Raw genomic sequence first — 13507 nt, 5'->3', positions numbered from 1 at the left:
TGAATGCTTCTTGAACGTTACGCTCGAGAGCCTTTTAAACATTGTCTCATAATGTTTCTTAAGCATTGTGTTCAGTTAAACATTGCGCCCATAGCGCATTCCGACTTTCATTTAATAAATAAGATAAGGTTAATTTTGCTAAGCGCTGCATGTAAAATGCTCGATTGTAAATGGCTTGAAATTTCTAACTTAGAACCAAGTTAACATCCTCCCCCCAAACGGCTTTGAGGGGGGGGGGGAGATGTTAACTTGTTCCCTCCAATGTTCTTCTAGTTGCAATTCATATAGCGGTAGTTTAGAAAAAAAACATAAAATCTATAGACTTGTCTTTAACTCGGTATTTCACTTTTCTTTAACTCGTTGGTGTCCTCTATGATGAAGGATGAAGATACAGAGCATTGGAAAGTTATTTTCAGCCATTCAGAAAATAATATCAGAAAAATCTCTAAGAAATTGCGAACGTCTCGGAGCAAGAAAATGAATCCAGGGCAACTAATATTGACCGATCAAAAAATAAGCAGAAACATGAACTTTCAAAGATTGCGAGATCAAAAACGCATAGAAAAATTGATTACTTGAAGTATAACGACTTTTTTAAGAACAAGAAAAATATAACAAAAAATTTAATTTATATGTGCAGGAAATGCAGAGCAAAGTTTTGCTGTGCTGCTATAATTCATTTTTTGTTAAAAAAGATTTCGATTTTGAACAAAAGTTTTTGAGCCAATATGAACGTGATTGGTTGATCCTTAGAATAACATCATTTATACTGAGAATACCTTCGTCATGAGAATACCCCTGTTAATTAGTCCAGCTTACCCTGCAAGTTTCCGCTCTGTTTAATTCTTAGTTCGGTTATGTTGTTCTTGGGGAACCCGCGGTAGGTTGAGCTGACTAGATTGAACACTCTCAAATTGGGGAAGGCGGGCTCGTTGGTGAGGAATGAGTACTCGCTCGTTTCTATTTGTATCTCCGTGATGTATGGGTTCACAGTTCGGAATTGAAGCACTGACTGTGCTGCTATAATGGCTTCGAAGTTGCTCGTCAGTTCTAATAAAAAGACAGTTATGATGTGATGTTTTAATCCAAATTAACCTATTTTTAAAAGCCCATCCTTATTTCTTAGGGGATCAAAACTAGAAATGAATACAGCTCTGTAACTTTGGTGGAAGTCTTTTTAGGACGACAGTCACTTTCAGAGACGTTGCAGCAGTAGCGTGTTTATTCGACGGGGGTGTGTGGGGGGTTGGCACTCATTTTCATGGATTTGACCCCCCACCACTCAAAGTTTCTCCCTCCTTTGGTACTATTGAGCAAACTGCAAATTAAGCTGATCGACCCTAAAGTTTTTCCAACGTACTTTTGGTGCGAATATAAACACATTTTGAATGGGTAGCGCTCGCAGTAAAAGCACAATTTCTTTGGTTATAACCTTCCAAAAAGTGCCTAAAATTGTAGTTTCTGGCCTGCCTTTTCTTAAATTTGCCTGCGACGCTAAAAAAATTCAAAATAGGGCCATAATAGTAATAGCGTTTTGGTTTGGGAGAGCTCAGAAAATTAATTTGATCGACCTCTTAAAACTTTTTGGAAAAAAACGCACTAACTCTTGAGAAAATCTTAGATTCGCGCCTGCAAGGCCACCTAAAATAACAATATACCGCTGAAGTTATTTTGAGTGGAATCGTTTTTTGAGATACGCAGATACAGTTCTATGTTAACTTCATTTTTAAACTTGATGCTATATTTTGATGTTTTGGGCTTACGAACCTACTTGATTCTACAGCTTCATCCTAATTCCTAAAACCGAAAATTTTTCGCTCATTCTAAACAATTTGAGGATCATAGTTTAAAGCGGACTAGGAGAAATTTTGAAACGGTTAGGGTACTCGCTGTTAAAAAATTAGGATAAACCGTCTAAAGGTTGTTAAAGATTGGACTTAAACTAAGACTAATTTAAGACAGGTCGGGTTAAGATTCCTACAATTTGTTGTAGGCTTTTATTTAAGACTAAATAAAAGACTAATGTAATTACGCTGAAGTTAAGAGGTAATAAAAAGGTTGAATTAGGATTAGTTCCGTCAAATTGGTTCCATATAAAAAAACAATGAACAATCTCTCTAAATCTACCAAAAGCCGTTGCGCTTTTGGCAGGTATTTTTAAATTAACATAGACATAGGTCAGAGCTTAATATAGCTTAGAGGTTATAATGTTAGTGTAAAGTATCACCTTTGACATTCCCCGCGAAAAATTGGTTATACTATACTTTCACCACACAAAAGGAATGTTCGGACACGGGATAAATAGGTGGGTACGCTGGTCGGCAAAACCCCGCACGAAAACCCGAAGGGCGAGATAATAGCATGATAAAAGCATGATACTAAAGTAGTTCAATCCCGAGATCATTCCACGTTAGCACCTGATGGTTATGATAGACTAATTAAAATATATGCTTTTCGTTACACACGAAATTGTTCGGACTCGGGAATGGATAAGTGGGTACGCTGGTCGGGAAAGATGCCCCGCAATAGGACTCTGTAGGCGAGATGACAGCACCCAAATGAACGTAAGAATCAGTGGTGGATTTGGATGAGATGTTGTGTTATTGTCCTTGGCGTCAAGATCGATCAGCGGAAATTCGGTACTTTCTACTTTCGGATCGGTCTGATCCGTAATTTCGGCCTTAAGATCTGCTTGATTTGGTGATGAGTCTCCAGTGACTTTTCTGGATTGGTTACAGTTTTGGTCTTTAATTTCTTTAGTGAAATTAGGTCGCTAGCGTTGTCGTCTGATGAGATTTCTGTTGAATTGTTCATCGCTCGGTATTTGTTTTCCTAAATTCTTAGATGGTCGGGTTTGCCCAGCGGGCTTGACTCAAGGTCACTTTCGAGGCCGTTCGCGAATCTCAATTTTTTTCGTTGATCTTCCTCCTCTCTAAGGAGTGTCTCTCGAGAACTGTTCATCGCCGCATTCCGCCTCGCAATATCGAGCTCTTCAAATTTAGCCTGGAGATTTTTTTTCTTTTGAGTCGTTCTTGAACTTTTAAAACCGTTATTTTTTTGTGGTCTCGTGGTCTTCCTCAGGCCTTTTGTTGCATAGAATTTGACTAATTGGTTTTTCTTTCTCGGGCTCGGTTTCTTCAGGGCTGGTTGTCTTTTGATGGCTAAATCGGATTTACGTATTATTTTTCCAGTTTTTAGAGTAATTGTGTGGTCTGACTCCCTTACTATTTCCTCCTTGAGTTCTTTATAGAATGGTTCACTCTTCGATCTATCCTGAACTTTTCTATATATAGTGATCTTACCCGGCGGGTTGTCACTGAGTTTTTTACGCCCAAGGCATCTTTTTTCTCTGCGCGGGAGAGCACTTTCACTGGAGACCCAGCACTGGTTGGGACATATCTCACAGCATTAGCAATATCATCCGAGGATGATGAGTTCTCGTCCAGATCTCCGTCCTCAATATCATCGGGGGCGTCCCAGTCGTGTCTTCTTTCTCGACTCATGAAATTTCGGCCCTTATCTATTCATAAAAAGGTTTTGTTCCAATCAAGGTTGTCTGAGGATGGTGACTTGACTAAATTATGCCAGATAGTATTCGCGGATCTACCAAAGTGTGCTTCGAAGGGAGATCAGTTAAGCGACTGTTGTGTTACCGTTCTTAGGCATTTTATTATCTTCAGTAATGCAGATTCTAGTGATGGTTTTGGGCGTTCTTGTGCCATAACCAAGAGCCTTTCCTTCATGGTTCTAATTAAGCGTTCAACTAATCCAGTGGCTCTATGGTCATCCACTGGGCTAAACATAACCTTTATGTTATGTTCGTGGCAAAATTCTCCAACTTCTTTGGAGATAAAAGCAGATCCCTGATCTGTTCTGATAGTTCTAGGTATCCCATGTACAGCTATGTATTTGCTAAGAAAGTTTATGATAGATTTTGCCGATGTGCTGGATGTTATTTGAGCAGAAGGGAATTTTGAAAATCTATCCACGCATACCAATATGTATTTTTTTGTTCCCCATACTAGTGGTAACGGACCGGCGAAATCTAATTCCATTTCTTGGTTTGGTTCTTCGACCGTTGTGAGTTTTCCTAGGGTATTATGATTTGAAAGAGTTTTCAAGTTTCTACCTGCTTTAACGCACTCAATACAATTTTCGCCGTGGACTTGGATTTCACGATAAATTTTTGGCCACCAGATGTTTTGGGTTGCCAAACTTTTCATTGCAAACTGGCCTGGGTGTGCCTCGTGTAACCGGTGGAGCCTTATCGATCTTAAGCATGCCGGGATAACTAGTCGACTGTCCAGATAAAGACATCCTCCGCTGACGTGTAAGTTATTCAAGTACGATTTATAGTAATTTCCCAATTGTAGAATATCTTGTTTGCGGTCTAGTTTCAGCGGCGTTCGCAATTCGTTTCTCACGTTCTATTTCTTGGCAGGTCATATGATCTGTCGACTGGCTAATCGTATTACAGTGTGTGACGTCATGTGTTAAGAAATGTTGAGAGAACTTATTTATTATTTGCGACCACGAATTTCTCGGCATCAAATGATCGAAACCTAGGAGTGTACTAATTTAATTTACCGAGGCGATAACAAGTTTTTCATCGTCGAGTGAGACCGGTACGGGTTTGCCCGATGGGTGTCGGGATAGGTAATCAATAAATCACATGTCTTTCCCCGGTAAATGTTCGACGGTAAAGTCGAACGGTAGTAACTTGTCTGCCCAACGGGTGAGACGTGATTGTGCCATTTTAGTGTTTTTGTCGTCTCTCAGTGCTCCTATTAAGCCTTTATGGTCTGTTAGAATTGAGAATTGTTTGCCCAGTAAATAGTTTTTAAAATGATCCAATGCCCACACGAGACCCAGCAATTCAAATTCATTGGTGCTGTAATTCAGCAACATTTAAAAATATGCTAGCAAACGCTACGGTTTTCCAATTCCCCGATGGTCTTGTTCGATGGACGCGCCCAATCCCAAATGAGATGCGTCGCATTTCACTCGGGTATTCAGTTTTACATCAAAGTGATGATTCATTACCGTGTTACAAATTTCATTCTTGATCTTTTCAAACGCCTCAACGTGCACTGTGGACCACTTGAATGGTTTGTTTTTCTGCATTAGTTCTCTAAACGGTGCTGATAACGACGCCAAATTTGGTATTAACTTGTTGAATTGGTTAATAGATCCCATTAATTATCTTATATCTTTGATACAGCTTGGTTCTTTCAGGTTTCTAAAAGCGTCAGATTTATTTATTAGAGGTGTCGTTCCTATCGCATCAATTTTTAATCCCAGCCATTCTATGTTGTGAGTCAAGAATGTGCATTTTTCGCATTTTATGGCTAATCCCTCGTCGTCTAGCGTTTTTAAAACGTTGATAACTAGTTTTTTGTGTTCATCCTCACTACCCACGGTAGCCATTAAGATGTCGTCAAGGTAACAGTGAGTGTTTGCTAGTTTTTCCGTCAGACGGTCCATTATGTGTTGAAACTCATTAGACATATCGCCTGGTCCATAGAATCCGGTCTTAAAACGGTAAGAGCCTGTTACTTCTCCCCCACGATGTTGAAATTACATTGGTTACTTGCCTTTTTTGAAAGTGGTATTTGACTATATGCGTACTTTAGATCGATCGATGAGAACCAAATGTTTTTTCGTCGTGGCCGCTAATTGTAACAGCTACAATATCAATTAGTTCAAATAGGTTCGGCATTTGATATCTATTGCGAAATATCTGTTTGTTCAGTAATTTCGAGTTTAATGCTAATTTAATTGATCCGTCTCTTTTGGCTGTTATTACGATAGGGGAGATGAAACAATCTTCAGAGCATCTAGACAGTTTTTCGATGTGGCCATCTCTTAGTAGTTGGTCAATACATAATTTAACTTTAGGGAGAAGATGAATTGGAATGCGTTTCCTCTTTACCTGTATTGGCTTTATTGGTCCGTTAAAATAAGTGTTAATAATAAAATTCTTTGATCTACCGGATCTTTTTATGAGATCTGAAAATTGTCTTGATATGTATTCTTTAAACTCACTTCGTGATGATGTGTCTTGGTTTTACTCAGGTTTCTTGTCCGATGCAAATCTTATTTGGTTAACAACTATCTCGTTGGGTGATCCTTTCTGAGTTCTCCGTAGTTCTGGCCCGTTGGGTGGAGGTTGTTTTTGGAGTACTACTATTCCCAGATCTGGTAATAAGTCGTTTCCGAGGAGATTTCTTTCTGCACCTTCGGTAATGAATAACTTCTGATCGCTAGCGTTCCAACCCTTTGATTGAATTCTCACCCGAACTCTTCCGATGATGTTTATTGTGCTTCCAAAGCCTTGGTACGCTTTCTTTAATAGTTTGTCCACGGGTTCTAGTTTTAAAATTTTATCTCGTATCTTCAGTTCGTGGAGTAAGTCTTTTTCATGAATGATACTGGACTTGCTGAGTCAATCTGTATTTCTGTGCGGTAAGGATTGAAATTTCTCAGAGATACCATCAACGTCTTTTTTAGTTCTAGACCTTCTTGGTTAAATACAGTTCACTCCGCGTTCGATCTTGTCTTGAACTGCATTTATTTGGGTATCCGTATCCACTGCTAGAACTAGAAAATCATCTAAATTAACTTCGAATTCGGGATTTTCCTGCGGGTTAGCCCTGGTGTTTTCGTTTTCCTGGGGTGTTTGGTTTTGTTCTACTATGTTTGTTTGTGTTCGTGCTGAACTCCTGCAGTGTTTTGCAAAGTGGCCTTTACGTCCACATGTATTGCAGTTTCTGTCTCTAGCTGGGCATGTAGTTAGGTGTCCTTTCTTGAACTGCCGACCACAGTTGCGGCACTTATTGTTTTCGACGATATTTAAGGTCGGTTCGTTTTTGGTGTATTGTGGTCTCTGTACCGCGTTATAGGTAGGAAAGTTCAGGCACTGTTGATGAATTTTGGTACCTTTCTCATGGACTAGTACATAAGATAATACGTCTTCTGGAGTTAAGTATTCAATGCATAATTTCTTTTGTATTTCAACGTTTCTCATGTTTGTAATAAAGATGTCTCTGACTAACTCAGACTCGAGCTCACCCAGCTTACAGTTTTTTGCTAACTTGGATAGTATTTCATGGAATTTCTCTAAAGACTCGTTCTCTTTCTGTCTCCGACCAAAGAATTTAATTCTTTCGTATGTTAGAAGTGTAGTGACCATGAAAGTAGTTTTGAGTAATTCCCAGAATTTAGCAAAGTTAAAATCCAGTATTCTTTTCCCAGGATTTTTATGTGAGAAGCATTTCTGTCCTTCTCTTCCGAGAGCCAGGTATAATTGTGACTTTAACTTCTTGTCAATATCTCCGATTTGAAGTCCGTTGAATTTTGCATTGTCTTCTGCCTTCCTCCTTCTCATTTCTTCGTTGTAATTTTGGATAGCTATTTGGTGTTGTTCTTCTTTTTCCGACCGTCGGGCTTGATCATCGGATGGTTCCGCTGGTTCTGCCATTGGGTATGCTAATTCGGTTCTTACCGGTGGGTTGATTACATCTTCAATGTCCACGGAATCTTTCGCGATGATAGTTAGTTGGAACTTTCCGACCACCTTTCCCAGTCGTGTTGGTTTTCACTCGATGTGTTGTTCCAAAAAAAACTCTAGTCCTCGTAGGTTCGACTCGTTTCACTGCGCCATGATAAAAAATTAGGATAAACCGTCTAAAGGTTGTTAAAGTTTGGACTTAAACTAAGAATAATTTAAGACAGGTCGGGTTAAGATACTTAAAATTTGTTGTAGGCTTTTATTTAGGACTAAATAAAAGACTAAGGTAATTACGCTAAAGTTAAGAGGTAATAAAGAGGTTGAATTAAGATTAGTTCCGTCAGATTGGTTCCATATAAAAAAAACAATGAACAATCTCTCTAAATCTACCAAAAGCCGTTGCGCTTTTGGCAGGTATTCTTAAATTAACATAGACATAGGTCAGAGCTTGATATAGCTTAGAGGTTATAATGTTAGCGTAAAGTATCACCTCTTACACTCGCCTAGAAATAAAGTCCCGCCGTTTTTACTGCGTCCCGATTCCGGTTTGCTTGGAAGTTCATTTGAAGTTGATGAAAACAATGGAAAGCATGTGAGTATTTCTAAATTAGATATTTTACTGTGTTTTCAAGAAGCTGGAAATGTTAAAACTATCATGAAACAATAAAAAAAATTTATGATAAATACATAAAATAAAACCAAGCAAATTTTTGTATTTGCAGTCTTTGTTATGAACGAAATCGAGATTAAACATGGCCAAAACACAATAGCCCGATGTCACTTTGGCCTACTTATTGGTTATTTGACTGAATTTTACATTACATGGTGCCAAGTTTACGTGGTGCCAAGTTTACGTGGTGCCAAGTTAACCAAGTTAACATCCTCCTCCCCTCCCCCCAAAACGGCTTCGATTTCTGAACTCTCCTGAAATTATTGGGGTTTTAAAAAAATTCGCGTACCTCGAACCGGGTAAGCTTCTAACAAAAGTCACTCAGTTAGTTTGAATTGAATTGAGATCCAACGTATTGAGAGTTGCAAAAAGTTTGGACAGACAGAATTAACTAAAAGGGATTATAGTACCTTTTTGACAGACTTTTGCAGGCAATTTCGTTTTTCAGACAACCTTGAGACACAAATTCGATCTGAATATTTAAGTTTTTGAATTCAAAATTTTTCCAAAATAGGTTAATTGCTCTTTTTATTTGTTTTGTCTGTCCGAATTTTTGGCTAGCAATTATAATCAACTTACTATCGATGTCTGGGTCATCAGCTGTGACATGGAGACACTGCACTTTTAATATCATGCACAGACACTTCCGAGCTTCTTTGCAATAGGGCACCTCCCCCTCCCCCTCCGAACTCCGGATAAACATCAGAAAAATGCAAATACAACGAAAAAGAATTTTTTCCATTTCAAATACAAAATATGTAACAGTTTATTAAACTTTTATAGACTGAGAGTAATTCTTTTTTAAATTACCATTAAAAGTGTATGACTGCTATAATGCATTACCAGGTCTGTAGACAACAAAATTTATAAAGCTGGCTTTCTTCAACCACTTTTTGTTTGCTTTTTAATGCTCGCAGTTTTTTTAATGGTTTAAGCGAATCTGAAAAGTACTTGGTGTGCATTTATAACTAATTATTTTCAAAAAAAAACTTCTGTGACATTTGCACTTTCACCACCTTCTCTTGCTAGTAAGGGGGGTACTCTCTAACAGGCGAAATTGATCACTGCGCAGAATGTTCCGGTCACAGTTATCATAGCAAAAAATTTACGATCATTTTTTCGTTTTATAAGAGTTTATCCGCCCAAATACTTCTGCATTATACAAGGAACCTTTAACATGTTGAAAAAACTTGAAATGCATAATAGATTTTGAAGATGAAATCTCTGACTTGAAATTTGGGTTAGAATGAAATTTATCAAAGATACTTTTTAGCGTGAGGCGAAATTTAATAACACGCGACAATTAGTAACAGATAACAGTGCTTAACCAGCGAAAATTTCTATTTTTTTTGAAGGGCGAAAAATTGTAGCAGCAATAATTTGAGTTAGGACCGATGGGTATAACTCATAGAGTAATTTCGGATAGGGTACACCGTCTGCTCGTCACGGTATCTTATTTTCGGCCGGATAGATTCGTGCAACTTCTTAGTCTAATACCGATCCTAATCTTACTCTTATACTATCTAGTCTCAGGTTGTTTAACTAGTCTCTGCTAGGCTCAATAGATCTAGGGTATACTGGTTTATTGCGGCTGCTGAAGTACTCGGGAGAGTTCAACTAATTTCTAAGTTAAATTCAAATCTCTCTGGTGCTGAAATTACAAGTAATTTCAGCACTTACAAATAAGTGGATTGTTAGTCAGATGGATCATGATTGGTTAATATTAAATACTTTACATTGGTAAAATATCTAATTTATCCAATCATAAAATGTAGTTTAGATCAGGTTCCACCCATCCGGGTTTTACAGAGTTTTTTAGAATAGTCTTTCTGCAATTCAAAGGATGGATGATGGACGTTGGTATTTGGCGAACATCTTATTTCTTCTGGGTTTTCTTATTAGAGAAGTCCCAGATTCAATTGTTGTGTCTTCTCAAGACAACGACTGGGTTTTCGCAACAAACTCAAATCTGATTTCAGAATAGTTGGCTATGTCAGGTTTTTCTGTTTCATTGATGAGAACTTCTTTGTGTTTTGATCTTGTCAAGGAATGGCGTGGAGATTGTGCGTGGAGGGGATGCCTGGTTACTCGGATCTGTACGTATACTTGAACATCGAGGTGGTCATTGGTCTAGTTCAATGAAGTCCTTTTCTGCGAAGTCAAGTCGTACTCTAAATCCTTTGAGTTGTGATTGTGAGCGGCATATTGATTGTAGTTGGCCATTCTTTCTCGAGTGTAGTGAGGTCGTTTTGTCTTTGGATGTTCGTCCTTGGTGTTGTATTCTGATCTATGTATTGCATAATGTAATTTACATTTTATAAAACTTTTATTAGTTTAATATTTTTTAATTATGATTTTAGTTAGTTGTTTTCACAAAAGCTTTTTGTTTTAGTTCAGTTATTTTGAAGAGTTACTCACCCTTGAGTAGCTCTTATTAAAAATAGGAGTGTGGTCACAAAGCGTGGATGTAGCGCGGTGGGTTAGGCCGGCTATAGAGCATGCTCAGGACGTCCTTCCTGGTGGGTTAGGCCAGGAGTGGGAGTATGATTGCATGCGGTTTTTGTGAGAGGTCCTGTTATGTGACAACGTTTTATGTTGGGTTTGTTGTGGTTTTTCTTATGTTTTGTTGGTTGTGTCCTTTTTTCAAAAATCAAATTGTTTGTGGTATGGGTTTGTCTTTCGACTTTTTTGTGTTTTATTATTTCTTTCTTAGACTTTATAATAGTCTTCAAAAGAATAAATTATCCAGTTTTAAACTGGGTTAATCCGGTTTGGGTACCGTTGGTTTCCTTTTCTTAGTCATGCTGTTATGCTATGTGTTGTGGTGTTTAGTAAGCTGCATTGGTTAGTTTTGTTTAGTATATAATTCCTTTCCAACCGGGTTAAAGGAAAGTTTGAAACTTGTTATCGTATGTTAGAGTTGTTGAGTTGTTAAAGCTTGAAACTGAAATTCATTATTTAAACAATTCTTCGTGGGCGAGCTGTGCGAGTTTGGATAGAATTCTTGTGCGAGTGAATGAAAATATCAAAAGGTTAGTACTGCATTTGCTTCTTATTAATTTACTACATAGAATTTCAATTTTACTGCTAGTTGTTGGGGAAATTTAAGTTACAAATTTTCATCATTATTTAACTTACTGCTTGTGGGGGAAAAATTTATAAATTAAATTACTGCATTGGTATTATATTTATTTAATTGTTGGTGCAAAAATTTAATAGGGTTTTAAACAGTTTTGAAGAAGTTCGCTATTTTTTATTTTTCTTTTGTGAATTTTTCAGATGATCGTTGGATGAAGGCTAAAATTCTAAAGAAAACATGGATAAAGAATGGTGAGTTTCTAATATTTTAATTAGTTAGTAATATGTATAATTCATACTTACCTGTTAGTCGTCGGGGAAGAAACCGTGGGGGAAGATGTCGTGGATGAGATCTGAAGTTGTTAGTAATTTAGCTAAAATGCGGATGATATTTTTAGTTTGAAGCAGTGGCCAAAGCAATTGAAGTGCCTTAATGGTGGTTAGTTCTTCAGTGCCAACTGCAAATTCATAAGGTGTGTTTTGGATTAGATTATATAATTTGTGATTGAATTTAGTGTTATGGATGAATTCTAAAATGGGGATTTCTATAGGTTGTACAAACTCGTGTGGGATAAGGAAGGGTCGGGATTCTTCTGCGTTGAAGGTCTTGGTGATTGGACAAAAAATATACATTTGGGTTATGGGATCATAATTTCGAAGAATACCATGAAGGTTAGTATCTTTAATACAATATGTGAAGTTAAGAAAGAATGGTGAGGTGTATTTGGAATTGATGAATTGAAAACGATGGTGTGGTTGTCTGGAGGGAGTGTGTAGGTCAAAGTGATTTTGGATGAAACGATAATAAGTATATGTGTGTGTTTGTTTAGTGCGCAACATAATATCGTGTGAGCAGTGCAAATCTCTTTCATGTGGTGCAAGGAAATGAAAGGTTAGTGAAAATATTTGGAAGCGTTCTTTAAAACTTTCGTAGGCTTGTGTGTCTGTTAGTGCTTCTGAAATAATGTGGTCAAACTTGCGATCGAAGATATTTAGTGTAAATACATATGGTGTTTTAATGAAAAATTTCTCGGTGATTTGTGGGTTAGCGAAGCGATCGTCGTCTAAGAATTGATCTTGGTTAGTTCTGATGATGTTATGATCGTAATATTCTAGTGTATATTCGTTAGCTCGGGGTGCAGTGTGTGTTTTTAGTGATTTTTTATATCCAATGTAAGTAAATTGTCTAGGTGTTAGTGGTGTAGTGAGTCGATATAGCATGTTCTATATCGATGTGAGTGTTAGATAATGGTAAGCAAAGGGGATTAGTAAAATGATAATATGAGGTCCAAGGAAGGGTAGGCATTAAAACGTATTCGTCTACAAAGTTACGTGTCTCGTTAGTGTCGTGAGGGGTGTTTAAGGTGTATTGTGGAAATGAGGGTAAAGTGATAGCTAAAAATTTTTTTGTGTTAGTGTGTTTTGGATGGGTGATATATTCACGGGCTGTTCCTGGTTTCGCTGGGAAAGGATGGTTGGGGAACTTTCTTTTAAAAGTGCGGTAAGCTCTATTAGTGCTAAGTGAAGATTCAGTAGTTGTGGATGATGGTGCTAATGATTCGGTATAAATTGAAGAGGGTGTAGGGATAGGAGGGTTGGATGAATCTATTGTGGATGACATTTGGTTTATGGTTGGGGTGTCAAGGTGGTAGGGTTGTTGTTGTAGGGTAATGAAATTATCTAGTTCTGGGGAGATTCGGGGGGTGTCTGGAGAATGAGATGATTGGTCTGAGTGAAGTGAGGAGTAGGTTGGAGTGACTTGGGAAGCATAAGAGGGTGTAGAATTGGTTGGGTCAGGGTTATTTGGTAGTATGGGTTGAAAAGGGGGTTGAGAAAAATTTGAGGAATTGGTGTGAAAATTATTTGATGGAGATGGTTCAGAGTCGGCAAATTCATCGGGGGTTTCAATATTCGGGTTATTGAGTTGTGAGATGGAGTATAAAACTGAGATGTGTGAATTAGTATCGGAATTCATGCCGGATGTTACATTACTGGTGGGGAAATCGGGTGGCGGAAAAGCAAAAAGTGATATTATTTGGATTGGAGTGGTGAGGTTGGTTGGATGGGAATTTGATCGGTGTAGGGATCCAAGTTGTCGGCTCATTGTGGGCTAAAAAAATTATTATTTTGAGACTGAAAAGCGGTGGTATGGGGTTGTTCTATAATTTGTTCATATGTATTTTCATCTTGTGAGTGGTGTGGCATTATATGTTGGATGGGACTTTGTGATATGGTTGGTCGAAAATTTT

At 37.9% G+C, this 13507-nt stretch overlaps 1 protein-coding gene across 1 annotated transcript in view; it reads right to left on the bottom strand.

Moving 5' to 3' along the window:
* LOC134841370 (uncharacterized) overlaps positions 1-9085 on the bottom strand; it is a 28700-nt gene extending 19615 nt beyond the window's left edge. Inside the window, exons 1-2 of the mRNA XM_063857307.1 lie at positions 8760-9085; positions 820-1050 (exon numbers count right to left, since the gene is read on the bottom strand). Of these exons, the coding sequence (XP_063713377.1) occupies positions 820-1050; positions 8760-8922 (394 nt within the window). The 5' untranslated portion in view covers positions 8923-9085. The remainder of the gene's footprint in view (positions 1-819; positions 1051-8759) is intronic.
* Positions 9086-13507: the final 4422 nt, after the last annotated feature.

The sequence above is a fragment of the Symsagittifera roscoffensis genome, chromosome 3 (assembly GCF_963678635.1).
Source record: "Symsagittifera roscoffensis chromosome 3, txSymRosc1.1, whole genome shotgun sequence".
In the NCBI taxonomy this organism is placed as follows: Eukaryota; Metazoa; Xenacoelomorpha; order Acoela; family Convolutidae; genus Symsagittifera; species Symsagittifera roscoffensis.
This window is presented reverse-complemented; position numbering and strand designations above follow the sequence as displayed.